The sequence below is a fragment of the Capra hircus genome, chromosome 24 (genome assembly GCF_001704415.2).
Source record: "Capra hircus breed San Clemente chromosome 24, ASM170441v1, whole genome shotgun sequence".
Lineage (NCBI taxonomy): Eukaryota > Metazoa > Chordata > Mammalia > Artiodactyla > Bovidae > Capra > Capra hircus.
In genome coordinates, this window is record NC_030831.1 from 48,991,293 (window position 1) to 49,007,240 (window position 15,948).

The 15,948-nt window shown below is 39.2% G+C and overlaps 1 protein-coding gene across 3 annotated transcripts in view; it reads right to left on the reverse strand.

Moving 5' to 3' along the window:
* DYM (dymeclin) overlaps window positions 1–15,948 on the reverse strand; it is a 392,550-nt gene that overhangs the window by 63,529 nt on the left and 313,073 nt on the right. For all 3 annotated transcript variants that reach the window (XM_018039568.1, XM_018039567.1, XM_018039569.1), the window contains exon 16: window positions 629–742. In XM_018039568.1, coding sequence (XP_017895057.1) covers window positions 629–742 — 114 coding nt within the window. The remainder of the gene's footprint in view (window positions 1–628; window positions 743–15,948) is intronic.

The window sequence follows — 15,948 nt, forward strand, 5'->3', positions numbered from 1 at the left end:
GACTTGGGAGCCGAAGACCGGGGTATGGATCTCCTAGTTCATTAATTCCCTAACTGTATGACTTGGGGTAAATTACTTAACCTATTTTTGTACCAGATTCCCCATCTGAAAATTTGGATGATTAACACTACTTAACCTCAAAGGGCTGTTGTGAGGATTGACTGATCAGTTAATATATAAGACACTTAGACCCCCCAAAAGCACTGAGTAAACACTGTGTAAGTACTAGCTACCCCTGCAGCTAACAGATCATCATCACTATCACCACCACACCACCTATCGATCAACCCTGATGATACACACAAGACTGAATTTATTTCAGTGGGTTAAAAAATAAGGTGCTCCTTTATTCATAGTATTATGAATAAAGTATTATGCATAGTATTATGCAGCGGTTACTCATAGGAGATGTATGCAGTGGTGAAGAGCCCTTTTGCGACTTCTTCTGGAAAACTATCAGAATCTTTCATCACAGCTCTGCGTGTCGGTGTACAGGAGAGTAGGCAATATTTAGAGAGCTTTTCCCAGCACAAGTGCTGGGTAAGTGGTATGATTCTGAATAGAGCCTACTCAGACAATAACATTTACATCAACAGATACAACAGTATGTTTCTTCTCCCAGTCCTACCTTCAGCCTGTCCTTGGGCAGTGCGACAACCCCTTGCTTGATGATTTCCAGGACTCGTTCCACTGACAGCTCAGCTCCAGCTTGTAGCAACCTTGAGCTAAAGAAGGTGATCACCTGGAATGCAAAGTGTTATTTTTTTAAACAAGTAGATACATGAGATATATTTTCAGTAGATGCCTTTCTCACATGGTAGTCAAATGATCATTGTTCCACTTCTTAGAGTGACCTGGCTTTTAACTCACCCGCTCTCCTAAATCAGTCCTCTCTATAAAGGGTTTGATGGCTGAATCAGAGCCAATCCCCTTAATATTCAGGGTTGATTATCCATTCTGTGAATTAAGTAGGTTCCTCAATTCTGAGCTTTCTTGTGCTACCCCACCTTGCATTTATATTTCATTTAGAGAGAAGCATTCATCAGAAGGCAGGAAGAGAAAGCCAAAGCTTAAAATCTGTTAATATTGAGGCTTAACAGTAACTGTAAAAACAAGTCTTAGGAAGAAAGGAATTTGAAACTAATGGCTAAAATGATGTTTTGGGGATTATTTATCAATTTAATTTATCCACAATACTCTTATCTCTGATCACCAGGGAAAAATCAACAGCAAGCTATAATTTTTTTTTTCTTTTTTTGGTTTCATGTCACAGCACAGCCCGAATGAACTATGTAGCAAGATGCTAAGACAGTAACATTCTGGAAATAACACCGTCTCCTAACAGTTGTCATTAAAAACTAAAAGAATATCATCATTTCTTAGCAAATCACTTACAAACCACAATGTTAATAAATCAAGATGACCATGGGTCACTTTTTATTTAAGAGCTATACTATACACTATAGACAAGAGATACCTGCAAAATATAAAAATTTACATTGTTTAAAAAGTTGAGTATTTCCATTTACATGCTTTCTATTTTATAGGTAAGATATTTTAAGTTGCTAAGAATTATTTCCAATTTTTTTTCTAAATTTTCTTTCAGGATTACTCTCCTAAATATTAATTGTTCAAAGGCACAATCAGTTTTCTCCTAACCATTCTAGTGGGGAAGGTGCATGATATGACATAAATGCCACTGAAATGGATTTATTCTGGAAAGCAGAGATCCAGCTAGAGCCAGAACCTTAACAAGCTTGTGCCTTGAAAGACGGTGGCAGTGAGTGAAAACAAAGGCAGCCAATGCCTGGCTACACTGCTGTTGATTCCAAATAAATCGTCTCTTTATCTCAGGCAGTTTGCTGGCACCAGCTCCTTTGCAAGTTGCTTATTTTGTCCATGACAGGTTGGTTTTCAACATTTGCCTATGGCTCTTGTTTTTTCCAAGTCAGATTTTAAGCTCTTTAGGGGAATTCTGGGATAAAATTTTGTTCACAGTTTAGTCACAGCAGGTACTGAAATTGATTTTTATAAATCATAATTGTCTTTTTATTTTTAAATGGACATTTTGTATGTGTAAAATAAGTAAATTCAGAGAAAATATTTTTTGATTTTTGGTTGTACTTCAAGTTTTTGTGTTTTAATCAATACACTGATGATACCCTTGACAACTTATTCAGGGCAAGAGATATTCAGAGAATTTATATGGAATAGATGATATCTTATGTCTTTAAAAAAGATGCAATGTGTAAAAAGGACAAAGATGCAATGTAACTGGGGGACTAGACACAGATCAAACACGTACAAGGAAATGGATTTAGACATCATGGTAGTGTACACTACAAATTTCTCAAAGAGTCAGAGGCCTAGTTTGGGTCTTGCTTGTGATACTTACTAACAATGTGACACTCAACTTCTTCCAGATGTAGAACTGTGGAGTGGTTGGGAACACTTATCAGGTGGCAGATAGGTTAGATTTAAATCTCAGCTTTCCTTATAAACTAAGGAAAGTTATTTAACATCTCCATACATGAGTTTCCTGATCTATAAATATCAGGTGTGGACCTGTCATATACTGCCTTTACTATGTGAGGTATGTTCCTTCCATACCTACTGTGTGGAGAGTTTTTAATCCTAAGTGGATGGTGAATTTGTCAAGAGTTTTCGGCATCTATTGAGATAATCATATGATTTTTATTCTTCAATTTGTTTTTAAAGTTGCATATCACATGATTTGCAGATTTGGAACTATCCTTGCATCCCTGGGATAAATCCTATGTGATCATGGTGCATGACCCTTTTAATGTATTGTTGTATTCAGCCTGGTAATATTTTGTTGAGGATTTTTGCATCTATGTTCATCAGTGATGCTGGCCTGTAGTTTTCTTTTTCTGTGATGTTTTTGTCTGGTTTTGGTATCAGGATGATGCTGCCTCACAGAGTGAGTTCAGAAGTGCTTACTCTGTAATTTTTGAAATAGTGTGAGAAAAAGAGATATTAATTCTCTAAATGTTGGTAGATTTCACCCATGAAATCATTTGGTTTGGATTTTTGCTTGTTGAGGGTTTTCAAATCACTGATTCAATTTCATTACTTGTAACTGGTCTGGTCATATTTTCTATTTCATCATGGTTCAGTTTTGGGAGAGTGTGCATTTCTAAGAATTTGTCCCTTTCTAAGTTGTACGTTTTTCTGGCATACAGTCTTTTAACAGCAATCTCTTATGATCCTTTGTATTCCTGTGGTATCAGTTGAAACTTCTTTTTTGATTCTGATTTTCCTGATATCAGTTCAGTTCAGTTGCTCAGGTGTGTCTGACTCTTTGCAACCCCATGAATCACAGCACGCCAGGCCTCCCTGTCCATCACCATCTCCCGGAGTTCACTCAGACTCACGTCCATCGAGTCCGTGATGCCATCCAGCCATCTCACCCTCTGTCGTCCCCTTCTCCTCCTGCCCCCAATCCCTCCCAGCATCAGAGTCTTTTCCAATGAGTCAACTCTTCACATGAGGTGGCCAAAGTACTGGAGTTTCAGCTTAGCATCATTCCTTCCAAAGAAATCCCAGGGTTGATCTCCTTCAGAATGGACTGGTTGGATCTCCTTGCAGTCCAAGTGACTCTCAAGAGTCTTCTCCAACACCACAGTTCAAAAGCATCAATTCTTCGGCACTCAGCCTTCTTCACAGTCCAACTCTCACATCCATACATGACCACAGGAAAAACCGTAGCCTTGACTAGACGGATCTTAGTTGGCAAAGTAACGTCTCTGCTTTTGAATATACTATCTAGGTTGGTCATAACTTTTCTTCCAAGGAGTAAGCGTCTTTTAATTTCATGGCTGCAGTCACCATCTGCAGTGATTTTGGAGCCCCCAAAAATAAAGTCTGACGCTGTTTCCCCATCTATTTCCCATGAAGTGATGGGACCAGATGCCATGATCTTCGTTTTCTGAATGTTGAGCTTTAAGCCAGCTTTTTCACTCTCCACTTTCACTTTCATCAAGAGTCTTTTTAGTTCCTCTTCACTTTCTGCCATCAGGGTGGTGTCATCTGCATATCTGAGGTGATTGATATTTCTCCCAGCAATCTTGATTCCAGCTTGTGTTTCTTCCAGTCCAGCGTTTCTCATGATGTACTCTGCATAGAAGTTAAATAAGCAGGGTGACAATAGACAGCCTTGACGTACTCCTTTTCCTATCTGGAACCAGTCTGTTGTTTCATGTCCAGTTCTAACTGTTGCTTCCTGACCTGCATACAGATTTCTCAAGAGGCAGGTCAGGTGGTCTGGTATTCCCATCTCATTCAGAATTTTCCACAGTTTATTGTGATCCACACAGTCAAAGGCTTTGGCATAGTCAAGAAAGCAGAAATAGATGTTTTTCTGGAACTCTTGTGCTTTTTCCATGATCCAGCAGATGATGGCAATTTGATCTCTGGTTCCTCTGCCTTTTCTAAAACCAGCTTGAACATCAGGGAGTTCACGGTTCACGTACTGCTGAAGTCTGGCTTGGAGAATTTTGAGCATTAGTTTTCTAGCATGTGAGATGAGTGCAACTGTGCAGTAGTTTGAGCATTCTTTTGCATTGCTTTTCTTTGGAATTGGAATGAAAACTGACCTTTTCCAGTCTTGTGGCCACTGCTGAGTTTTCCAAACTTGCTGGCATATTGAGAGCAGCACTTTCACAGCATCATCTTTCAGGATTTGAAACAGCTCAACTGGAATTCCATCACCTCCACTAGCTTTGTTCGTAGTGATGCTTTCTAAGGCCCACTTGACTTCACATTCCAAGATGTCTGGCTCTAGATTAGTGATCACATCATCATGATATAGGCCCTCTTTTTTTCTGGCTAAATCTGGGTAAAGGTTCACCAATTTTTTTTATCTTTTCAATGAATCAAGTCTCAGTTCCACTAATCTTTACTATTTTTTTTTTCAGTCTCTATTTCAGTTACTTATTTGAGAATTTTCCTGTTTCCTGAAATAGGCTTGTATTGTTAGAAACTACCCTCTTAGAATTGTTTTTGCCTTGTCCCATAGATTTTGGATCACAAGTCATAGGATCATTTACATTTTCATTTGTTTCCAGGATTTAAAAAAATTTCCTTTTTGATTTCTTCAATGACTCTTTGGTTGTTTAGCAGCAAATTGTTTAGCCTCCACATGTTTATTGCAATTTTTTTCCTTCTGATTGATTTGCAGTCTCATAGTACTCTGGTTGGAGAAGATGCTTGATATAGTTTCAGTTTTCTTAAAATTACTTAGAGTTGTTTTGTGACCTAGTATGCTGTCTATCCTGGAGACTGTACAATGTGCTCTAGAAAAGAATATTCTACTGCCTTTAGAAAAAATATTCTCTATATAATCTATTAAGTCCATTTGGTCTAAAGTGCCATCTAAGGCCAATGTTTCCTTACTGATTTTCTATCTGAATGATCTGTCCATTGGTGTCAGTGGGGCTGCACAAGGTGATTTCAAGATGAACAGATGACCCCTGCAAATGCAGTGGGTTATATTATAGGAAGAGAACTCTGAGCTTAGGGAACACAAACTCTTATAATGGTCAGTAAGCATGTCTCCCTTTTGTTCTAGAGGGAAACACAGACATGCCCCCAACCTTCCCCCTAACTGATTCCAGGTATCTGTACAACTTGCTTTCTACTTCTTTCAAGTCTGAGCTCAAATGTAACTTCTCAGAGAGGTCCTCTCTGACTTCACTCTTTATATCTGTAATTCTACAATCCTATTCCCAATAGTACTCATTATTCCTCAATCTTTTTTTTTTTTGACACAGCAACTCATAGATATTGATGTCATTTACAGAGCTAAGGAAGACTGCAGAAGAAAAAGTTGATTCATTTTGTGTTTGATTTTTTTTTTGGAAGAAAATAATGAATTCTCATTTAACCTTGTTTAACATTTGTGGAACTGTTATACAGGCAACTGAAATGTGCTAAGGCAACTAGGTTTTCTATATTTCCAGACCTGGAAAATCTAGTATAAATTTTACACTGTCCAGAGACAAAAACAGTTCTTGCCTTTACCATACCATGAAACTATTGTTGTTCACTGTCTCTGTCCTCTACTTACAGTCAGCCATGACATTTCTTTCATGCCCTCTCCTGTTTGGTGTGGTATTTCTGTTTTGTCCTGTTGCTTGAATTCAGCCAGATCATATCATTTTATGAGTTAGATGCAGAGGCTATGTGCTAGTGGCTAATAATAATCTGGCTACCTGAAGCGCACATGTATAGCTCCTTCTGCAGAAGTTAAAAGTACTCCAAAGTTAGTCACTCCTATCTCAGACATTCACTATTGCTTAATGTCTTAATAAAAAATATCAACTCTCAACTGCCTGTCAGCTAAAAATAACAGTAGATTCATAGTCTCCTCTACCAATACTTTTCAAGGTTAACTCCATGAAAGAAGAAATAGCAAAGGTTTGCTTAAGCCAAGATTTCAGGAGCATTTAGGCGAGGGCAGGAGAAGGTAAAGTGCTGAAAGAGGCAAAAAGTGGAAATGTTATTTATATCTTTATCATGGCATTCTTTTCAAAGTATGTAAAAAGTTTAAAATGATTTTGAATGAATTTCCAGTGTGCCCAACACTATTTTGGATGACAGTATTCAACAAAAAGTTGTTGGAAAATCTGCTCATTTAGAATCTTATTTAGGTTTATCCATGTGAATGCTGAAAATATGGAGTTTATAATGAGAAGACCTGGATTAAAGGCTGAGTGATTTACTAGCTAAGTGACCTTGAACCAACAATTTCACCTCTGAAGCCTTGCTCTGCCTCCCTCATGGGGATAATTTACGGGTCAAGTGAGATAGGCATATGCAAATAACCCTCAGTGATAAAGCTCTATGCAAACATGTGATCATTATTTAAGAGGATAACTCTATTATTTATTTATTTATTTTTTGGCTGTGCCGTGTGGCCTGAAGAATCTTAATTCCCCAACTTGAGATTGAACCTGAGGCCTGGCAGTGAAAGTGCTGAGTCCCAACCACTGGCCAGGGAATTCCCTAAGAGGATGATTCTTAGGTGGAGATCTGTGTTAAAAATCACCTAGGAAGCCTGTTGGTTTCCTTACCTGTAAAGTGAGATAATAGTAACTAGTTTACTGGTTTAAGAGGAATAAAAGGGTAATATATGTAAAGCTACTTAAGTCTTATTCCCAGCATTTAATAGAGACTCAAAAAATGTTTAGGCATATATTTATCTAGTTTTAAGAGGTGCACAACAGCACAGAGCCAAATGTTTACCCTGAGGTTGCATTTTTCACTGAATACAGTTGCAGTGTCAATAAGCAGTCCATTCTGGTGACAAGGGCAGGATATAAATCTAGTTTATCACTCCGCTTTTATTTCTATTTGCTTATATACTGTGAGAAAAACAGTGAGGGCCCTTCTATTTCTTCACCTTGACTCTGCTTTTTGTTTCTTCCAAAGGAGACTAAGCTTCAAATGGATCTAGGTTAAGTCCTTTGCATGGTTCTTTCATGTCCTTCAAGAAAAATATGGTCCTTCAGGGTTATTTTTAAAGTTTCAATAGCTGGTTACTTTACCCATGGAGTAAAGACTGATTTGACATCACTGGAAGTTAGAAGGAGAAAGTAAATTTCCAGGTTTGTTTTCAGACCTTTTCAGGTAGTGAATAGGCAAATCAATGAGAAACTGGAGGAACATTTAGTGAATGGTGATAGCAATCAGGCAAGATGATTATAAACAAGGTTTTTTTTAATCAAACTACCTTGGTTTGAGTTCTGGCTTTATCACGTTCTGAATGTGTGATCATGAGCAACTTAAATCTTTCTAAGCTGGCTTCTTTATTTGCAACTGAAAATTAAAATCAAATATACCTCACAAGTTTGTTTTTTAATGAAAATTTAAAGACATAATACATATAAATGCTCAGCAAGCACACTATAAAGCTAGCAGTGCTAATGATTAACAGAAAAGGAACAAATGGCTTTTGATGTGGTTTAAACATTTAATACTAAATAATCCAAACAATGTGTTAAAACATGATCATCCATCACTGATTAGTTACGAACACAGGAAAAAATAAATTTTGAGTTAGTCTTTTAGCAGAAAGAAAGAGAAAAAAATGGGTTATTATGAAAAGAAGTATTGGTAAATAAAGGGAAAACATTTCTTTCCAATAATAGTTTATCTGACATATGTTGTACACAATTCAAGTGACTATCCAGAGGAAGAAAACAAGGGTGGAAAGTGGGGAGAGGGAGGGAGGATGGAAGGAAGGAAAGGATAAAAGGAGAAAAAAGACAAGAAGGAAAGAAGAAAGAAACTGAAATCAGAGAGGTCCAGAGAAAGGTAACAGTTATGATAGAAAGGGGAGGAGTGTGCCATAGGGCAGACTAAAAACAATTAGGCTGACACAGGTTAGAAATATGGAAGTTAAAAAAGGATGTATTGGATAGTTCTATAATTCAAAGATCTGGATACATCTTGAAAAAAGCAGGATATTCTCCACCCTGGAACGTGAAAGAGATTATTTATAAGTACCCTAAGAAGATATTATTTTAGTACTGCAATGCCCTTTCCTAAGTGGAATTCGTAGTCCCAGTTAGACATCAAGAGACTCAAGAGTATAACAGCCATTCTGTTTACTTTGTATACATTTGAAATTTTTTACAATAAAATGTTTTTAAAATAAAAAAAAGTATAATAGGCTACAGTTCACATCAGATTAATTTAAAACGATACAAGATCAAGAAAAAGAGAATGTGAACAGCACAGTCACAGGCTTTTGTTTTTGCTGGGAATGCTCATAGTAGTCTCAGGGCAAGTCTCTGGACCTTCAAATGATAGTGCCGATGTGAGAGAAAGGACTACAGTGGGCAGTTCCAAAAGCCACCCAAGCTGAGAAGCCAGATACCAAGCAGAAACCAATGCCCTTTGTGACACTCTCAGCTTCTAGGTCCCTGAAAAGGACATGCCTGGCTGTGAGGTTTTTTTTCACTCAGGGAAGCCCAAAGCTATAGTCCTTCTAGCCCAGACTCAACTTACCAACCAAATGTCATTTTATTATATTCTCATTTTATTACAGCAGTATTACTGAATTAACACAGCTGACATTCTACCTTCATCAGATTTCCAAGGAACAGAGCTAAAAACAGACGAACCCAGGCCAATTTCCCATGTAACAGAGAAAAGGGTTTTGTTGAACCTTTTACTCATATGCACAATGAATTGTAATCTCAGTATTTTACTCCCCAAAATGGTACTAGCAAGAACTAGAAATGAATTTGGACAAATGCATGAATAGGCCGGCGAGAACTGGCTTTTCACTTTATTTTGGTTGCACCATGTGGCTTGGAGCATCTTAGTTCTCCGACTATAGATCAAACCTGTGCCCCCTGCAACGGAAGTGTGAAGTCCTAACCTCTGAACTGCCAGGAAATCTCCAGAAGTGGCTTTTTAGCTACAAGCTAGCCTGTAAAGTTTGTCTTCATAGAGAAAATTGATTTCCTCTCAACACTCTGATTGTTAAGACTGCTATGAGCAATATACTATTAAAAGAAGTAAGAAAGGCTCTGCCCTTCCTATCCAGAAACTTTACTTTCTGGATAGTTTCTTTGAGAACTGGGATCAGAGAAGGGACTGCACTTCCCGGAGACTCTCCCAGGGAAAAAGTAGACTCTACTTTTTCCATGGAGGCAATGCCAAAGAATGCTCAAACTACCACATGATTGCACTCATCTCACATGCTAGAAAACTAATGCTCAAAATTCTCCAAGCCAGGCTTTAGCAATACGTGAACCGTGAACTTCCAGATGTTCAAGCTGGTTTTCAAAAAGGCAGAGGAACCAGAGATCAAGTTGCCAACATCCGCTGGATCATGGAAAAAGCAAGAGAATTCCAGAAAAACATCTATTTCTGCTTTCTTGACTATGCCAAAGCCTTTGACTGTGTGGATCACAATCAACTGTGGAAAATTCTGAGAGAGATGGGAATACCAGACCACCTGACCTGCCTCTTGAGAAACCTATATGCAGGTCAGGAAGCAACAGTTAGAACTGGACATGATACAACAGACTGGTTCCAAATAGGAAAAGGAGTACGTCAAGGCTGTCTATTGTCACCCTACTTATTTAACTTCTATGCAGAGTACATCATGAGAAACGCTGGACTGGAAGAAGCACAGGCTGGAATCAAGATTGCTGGGAGAAATATCAATCACCTCAGATATGCAGATGACACCACCCTTATGGCAGAAAGTGAAGAGGAACTAAACAGCCTCTTGATGAAAGTGAAAGTGGAGAGTGAAAAAGTCGGCTTAAAGCTCAACATTCAGAAAACGAAGATCATGGCATCTGGTCCCATCACTTCATGGGAAATAGATGGGGAAACAGTGGAAACAATGTCAGACTTTATTTTTTGGGGCTCCAAAATCACTGCAGATGGTGACTGCAACCATGAAATTAAAAGACGCTTACTCCTTGGAAGAAAAGTTATGACCAACCTAGATAGCATGTTGAAAAGCAGAGACATTACTTTTCCAATAAAGGTCCGTCTAGTCAAGGCTATGGTTTTTCCTGTGGTCATTTATGGATGTGAGAGTTGGACTGTGAAGAAGGCTGAGCACCGAAGAATTGATGCTTTTGAACTGTGGTGTTGGAGAAGACTCTTGAGAGTCCCTTGGACTGCAAGGAGATCCGACCAGCTCATTCTAAAGGAGATCAGTCCTGGGTGTTCTTCGGAGGGAATGATGCTGAAGCTGAAACTCCAATACCTTGGCCACCTCATGCGAAGAGTTGACTCATTGGAAAAGACTCTGATGCTGGGAGGGATTGGGGGCAGGAGGAGAAGGGGACGACAGAGGGTGAGATGGCTGGATGGCATCACCAACTCGATGGACATGAGTCTGAGTGAACTCCGGGAGTTGGTGATGGACAGGGAGGCCTGGCGTGCTGTGATTCATGGGGTCGCAAAGAGTCGGACACGACTGAGCGACTGAACTGAACTGAAAGATCTCTTGGTGCGTGGGTTTTCTCATCGTAGCACAGACACTAACATGCATTCTTGGAGCATAAACTAGACTACCGAGTTGTCAAAAAGAATCTAGCCAACAGAAAAAGGTAGGGATAAGCTGTGATTTATGTGTCTCGGATAACCATTTGTTTCATGATCCTATTAACAATACTTGTCAGTTTTAAATGGAGATGCTCTTCTGGTTAAACCCAGACTTAACAAGAAGGACATGGGGCCAGAGAAGAAATATTTGAGAAGTGGCCTGAGGATGCTATCACACATCCTAAATATCAATATATCTACATACCTGTTCATAATGGTGAGAATTTAATTACAGACCTTAAATGTCAAGTCTAACTTTAAGATATAACCGTGCTCATTTGAAATGATGTTTCAGCTTTATTCTAACTGAAAAGATGACAATGGTTTTCAGCTGCCCCAGTTTTGTTAATGAAATCTAAATAATACTGATAGTAGTTCAGGAAAATGACAAGGGTGTGAATGGCAAAATAACCTGCTATAGCTGCAACTGTTAGGTACATAGTTGAGGCAGCTTAAGGAAAGTCCATGAAAACACTAACTAAACTGACAGTTAAGAGTTTTAAGTTTTTATTTCTGTTCACCAGCAATCATTACATAGCAGTGATATGGAGCAAATCAATGAACAGATCTGCAAGAATATACATAGTGGTAGTTAAACTCAACTAAAGTCAGCGTAATTGTGTGATTCCAGAGTATTTAGCAACTCATAGAATTTATGTGTTAAGAGTCTGGAATGGGAGCTTGGTTATAGTTCAAAGCTGGTTTCAATTAAGTACAAACAAGTACACAAGACTCTACTGGGATGAGCAAAAATTAATCTACTTGGCTTATGAGAATGGATAGAACTATTCTTAAATATCTTAAATGTGACCAGAGTCCATGCGTCCATCTATGTATTGCTGTTATTCTGGAAGAAGCCAGGAAGTTTACACCTTAGAGGTCACTCTCACCCTCTTTTCCCCAACCCCAATATTAGGCAGTCTCTTTCTACCTCAGCTTTTAAAACCCTCACAGATGGATGCACAGACCCCAGTCAGGAGCTTGGAGGACTCTTAATATGAGGACACTGGATCTAAGAAATAATACTTAGTGATACCAACATGAAGGGGCTTGAAAAGAAATGGCCATCTTTCTCATAAAAGTTTCAAAGAGAGGAAATAGCAGGAGACAGAGAAACAACCAGGAAGAAATAATTAAATGAGTATTTGAAAGCTCTGAGCATGAGTCTCTAAACTAAAAGGACCCTCTAAGCACCGAACACAACCGACCAAGGCACAGCAAATCATGAAGTTTCAGGACACAATAATAGAGAGATCCCCCCAAAGCTTCCCAAGACAACAGTCGTGTAGTAAAAAAGAAGAAAAACATTTTAAGATATTAGAAACTAAAAAAATAAAAAACCTATCTCACATATACGCTTTTCCAGGAGGCTACAGTAGTGTAAGCTCTACCAATCTGAAGCAGTAAACCAAGAAAGAGGACTTCACAGGAGCCAAGACCAATCAAAGGGACAGCTGAGGGAAATTCTCAGAAGGTTCCGCAGTTGGGCAGGAGAACCAGAGTCCAACATGGCTGGGGCTGGAAGCAGTTCTCCAAGAAAAGAATAGGACTGAGAACTAGATGTCTGACTATTCTGAGAGGAGTTTTAAAGTTATGTCAGAAAGTTTGTATTTGTGTTAGTGACTGGATATTTGCAAAACATAATGAAGACAGGCCTAACAACATAACTAGAACAAAGAATCTACACAAAGATATATAACTCAGCAGAAAAACTGGCAAAAGACTTGCCTAGGCATCACACGAGGAAACCCAAATGAAAACCACAGTGAGGTGCTGTTACAAAACTGACAAAACTAAGGTCCACGAGGATGTGAAGCAACAGGAATCCTATATACCACTGGTCAAAGAGTAAAACGGTGGCATCCCAGGTAGCACTAGCGGTAAAGAAATCGGCCTGCTAATGCAGGTCAGACGTAACAGACGCGGTTTGATCTCTGAGTTGGGAAGATCCCCTGGAGAGGGGAATGGGAATCCACTCCAGTATTCTTGCCTGCAGAATTCCAAGGACAGAGGAGCCTGGGTGGGCTACAGTCCATAGGTTTGCATAGAGTTGGACACGACTGAAGCAACTTAGCAGAGGACACAAAGGAAATGGCCCATGTTATGCAGCAATTTCACTATGAGGTGCATACCCTAGAGGAAGGTATGTACCTGTGCTCAGTCATGATGGAAATAACTGTATATATTTATACTTGAGCAATAATTATTTAAAATCTTCCTAAATTTAAGTAAATGATATGCAAATAGCTGACTCATTGGAAAAGTCCCCAGTGCTGGGAAAGATTGAGGGCAGAAGGAGAAGAGGGTGTCAGAGAATGAGATGGCTGGATGACATCACCAATGCAATAAATGTGAACTTGGGCAAACTCGGGAGATGGTGAGGGACAGGGAGGCCTGGCATGCTGCAGTTCATGGGGTGGCAAAGAGTCGGACATGACTGGGCGACTGAACAACAACAAATATAAGTAAAACAAGGACAGGGATGGTAGCTCTTCACCTTCCTCTTGTGCACAGCAACTGTGAACCTGATGAGCTATACAACAAATATCTGTGGAATCAAATTGAACTGGGAAACATTAATATAGCAATAGAAGGCTTAGAAGAAAAATCTTTTTAAAAAGAACAGGAAGTGAAGGTCCACAGAACTGTGAAAAATGTTCACTCACACTAATTATGAAAGAAATAAAAATTTAAAACAATAATGAAATACCATTTTTAATACAAAATAGAAAATGCTAAAATAAATATAATACTCAAAGCTGTAAAAGTATAGTGAGGTATTTCCTCTCATAGATCACTTGCAGAAGTACGGGATGATATACAGATACATTAGTTGTACAATACATCTAGACAGCAATTTGACATGGGGTGAATCTTGAAAATACAGACACCTCTGACAGTAAAAACTAGTACAATTCCAGTTTTAAGACTACATCAACAACAGAACTAAAAACGGTGAGCTATAATTTATTTAGAAACTGTTAATTATGAATTAATTACAAAATATTAGAAACAATCAAATAAGCAATAATGGGGTAAGGGTTAACATATTTTAGGACCTCCATAATACAGGTTATTGTTGTTCAGTCGCTAAATTGTGTCTGACTTTTTGTGACCTCATGAACTGTAGCATGCTCCTCTGTCCTCCACTGTCTCCCAGAGCATATTTATGTCCATTGAGTGGTGATACTATCCAACCATCTCTCTCTCAACTGTCCCCTTCTCCTCCTGCCCTCAATCTTTCTGGCATCAGTGTCTTTTCCAAAGAGTCATCTCTTTGCATCAGGTGGCCAAAGTATTGTAACTTCAGCTTCAGTAACAGTTCTTCCAACGAGTATCCAGGGTTCATTTCCTTTAGGAAAGACTGGTTTGATCTCCTCACAGTCCAAAGGACTCTCAAGTTTTCTCCAGCATCACAATTTGAAAGCATCAATTCTGTGCTCAGAGTTATTTATGGTCCAACTCTCACATCTGTACATGACTACCAGAAAAACCACAGCTTTGACTATAAGGACCTCTGTCAGCAAACTGATACACTGTCTAGGTTTGTCACAGCTTTCCTTCCAAAGAGCAAGTGTCTTTTAACTTCATGACTGCAGACACTGTCTGCAGTGATTTTGGAGCCCAAGAAAATTAAATCTGTCACTGTCTCCACTTTTCCCCCATCTATTTGCCATGAAGTGATGGGACCAGGTGCCATGATCTTAGTTTTTTGAATGTTGAGTTTTAAGCCAGGTTTTTCACTCTCCTCTTTCACCCTCATCAAGAGGCTCTTTAGGTCGTCTTTGCTTTCTGCCATTAGAGTGGTATCAACTGCATATCTGAGGTTGTTGATATTTCTCCTGGAAACCTTGATTCCAGCTTGTGATTCATCCAGCCCTGCATTTTGCATGATGTACTAGGCATAGAAGTTAAATAAGCAGGATGACAATATATGGTCTTGTCATACTCTTTTCCCAATTCTGAACCATTCAATTGGTCCATGTCTGGTTCTAACTTTTGCTTCTTGACCCACATACAAGTTTCTCAGGAGACAAGTAAGGTGGTCTGGTATTTCCAACTCTTTAAGAATTTTCCAGTTTGTTGTGATCCACACAGAGGCTTCAAGGTCATCAATGAAGCAGTAGTAGATGTTTTTCTGGAACTCCTTGCTTTCTCCATGATCCAATCAATGTTGGCCATTTGATTTCTAGTTCCTCTGCCTTCTCTAAATCCATTTTGTACATCTGGAAGTTCCCGGTTCACATACTGCTGAAGCTAACTGAAGGATTTTGAGCATTACCTTGCTAGCATGTGAAATGAGCACAAGTGCATGGGAGTTTGAACATTCTTTGGCATTGCCCTTTTTTGGGATTGGAGTGAAAACTGATCTTTTCCAATCTTGTGGCCACTGCTGAGTTTCCCTAACTTGCTGACATATTGACTTTAATGGCATCATCTTTTAGGATTTGAAACAGCTCAGCCGGAATTTTGCCACGTAAGGCCCATTTGACTTCATATTCCAGGATGTCCAGCTCCAGGTGAGTGACCACACCAATGTGGTTAACCAGGTCAGTAAGATGTTTTTTTTGTATAGTTCTAAAGGAGATCCAACCAGTCCATTCTGAAGGAGATCAACCCTGGGATTTCTTTGGAAGGAATGATGCTAAAGCTGAAACTCTAGTACTTTCGCCACCTCATGCAACGAGTTGACTCATTGGTAAAGACTCTGATGCTGGGAGGGATTGGGGGCAGGAGGAGAAGGGGACGAGAGGATGAGATGGCTGGATAGCATCACTGACTCGATGGACGCGAGTCTGAGTGAACTCCAGGAGCTGGTGATGGACAGGGAGGCCTGGCGTGCTGCGA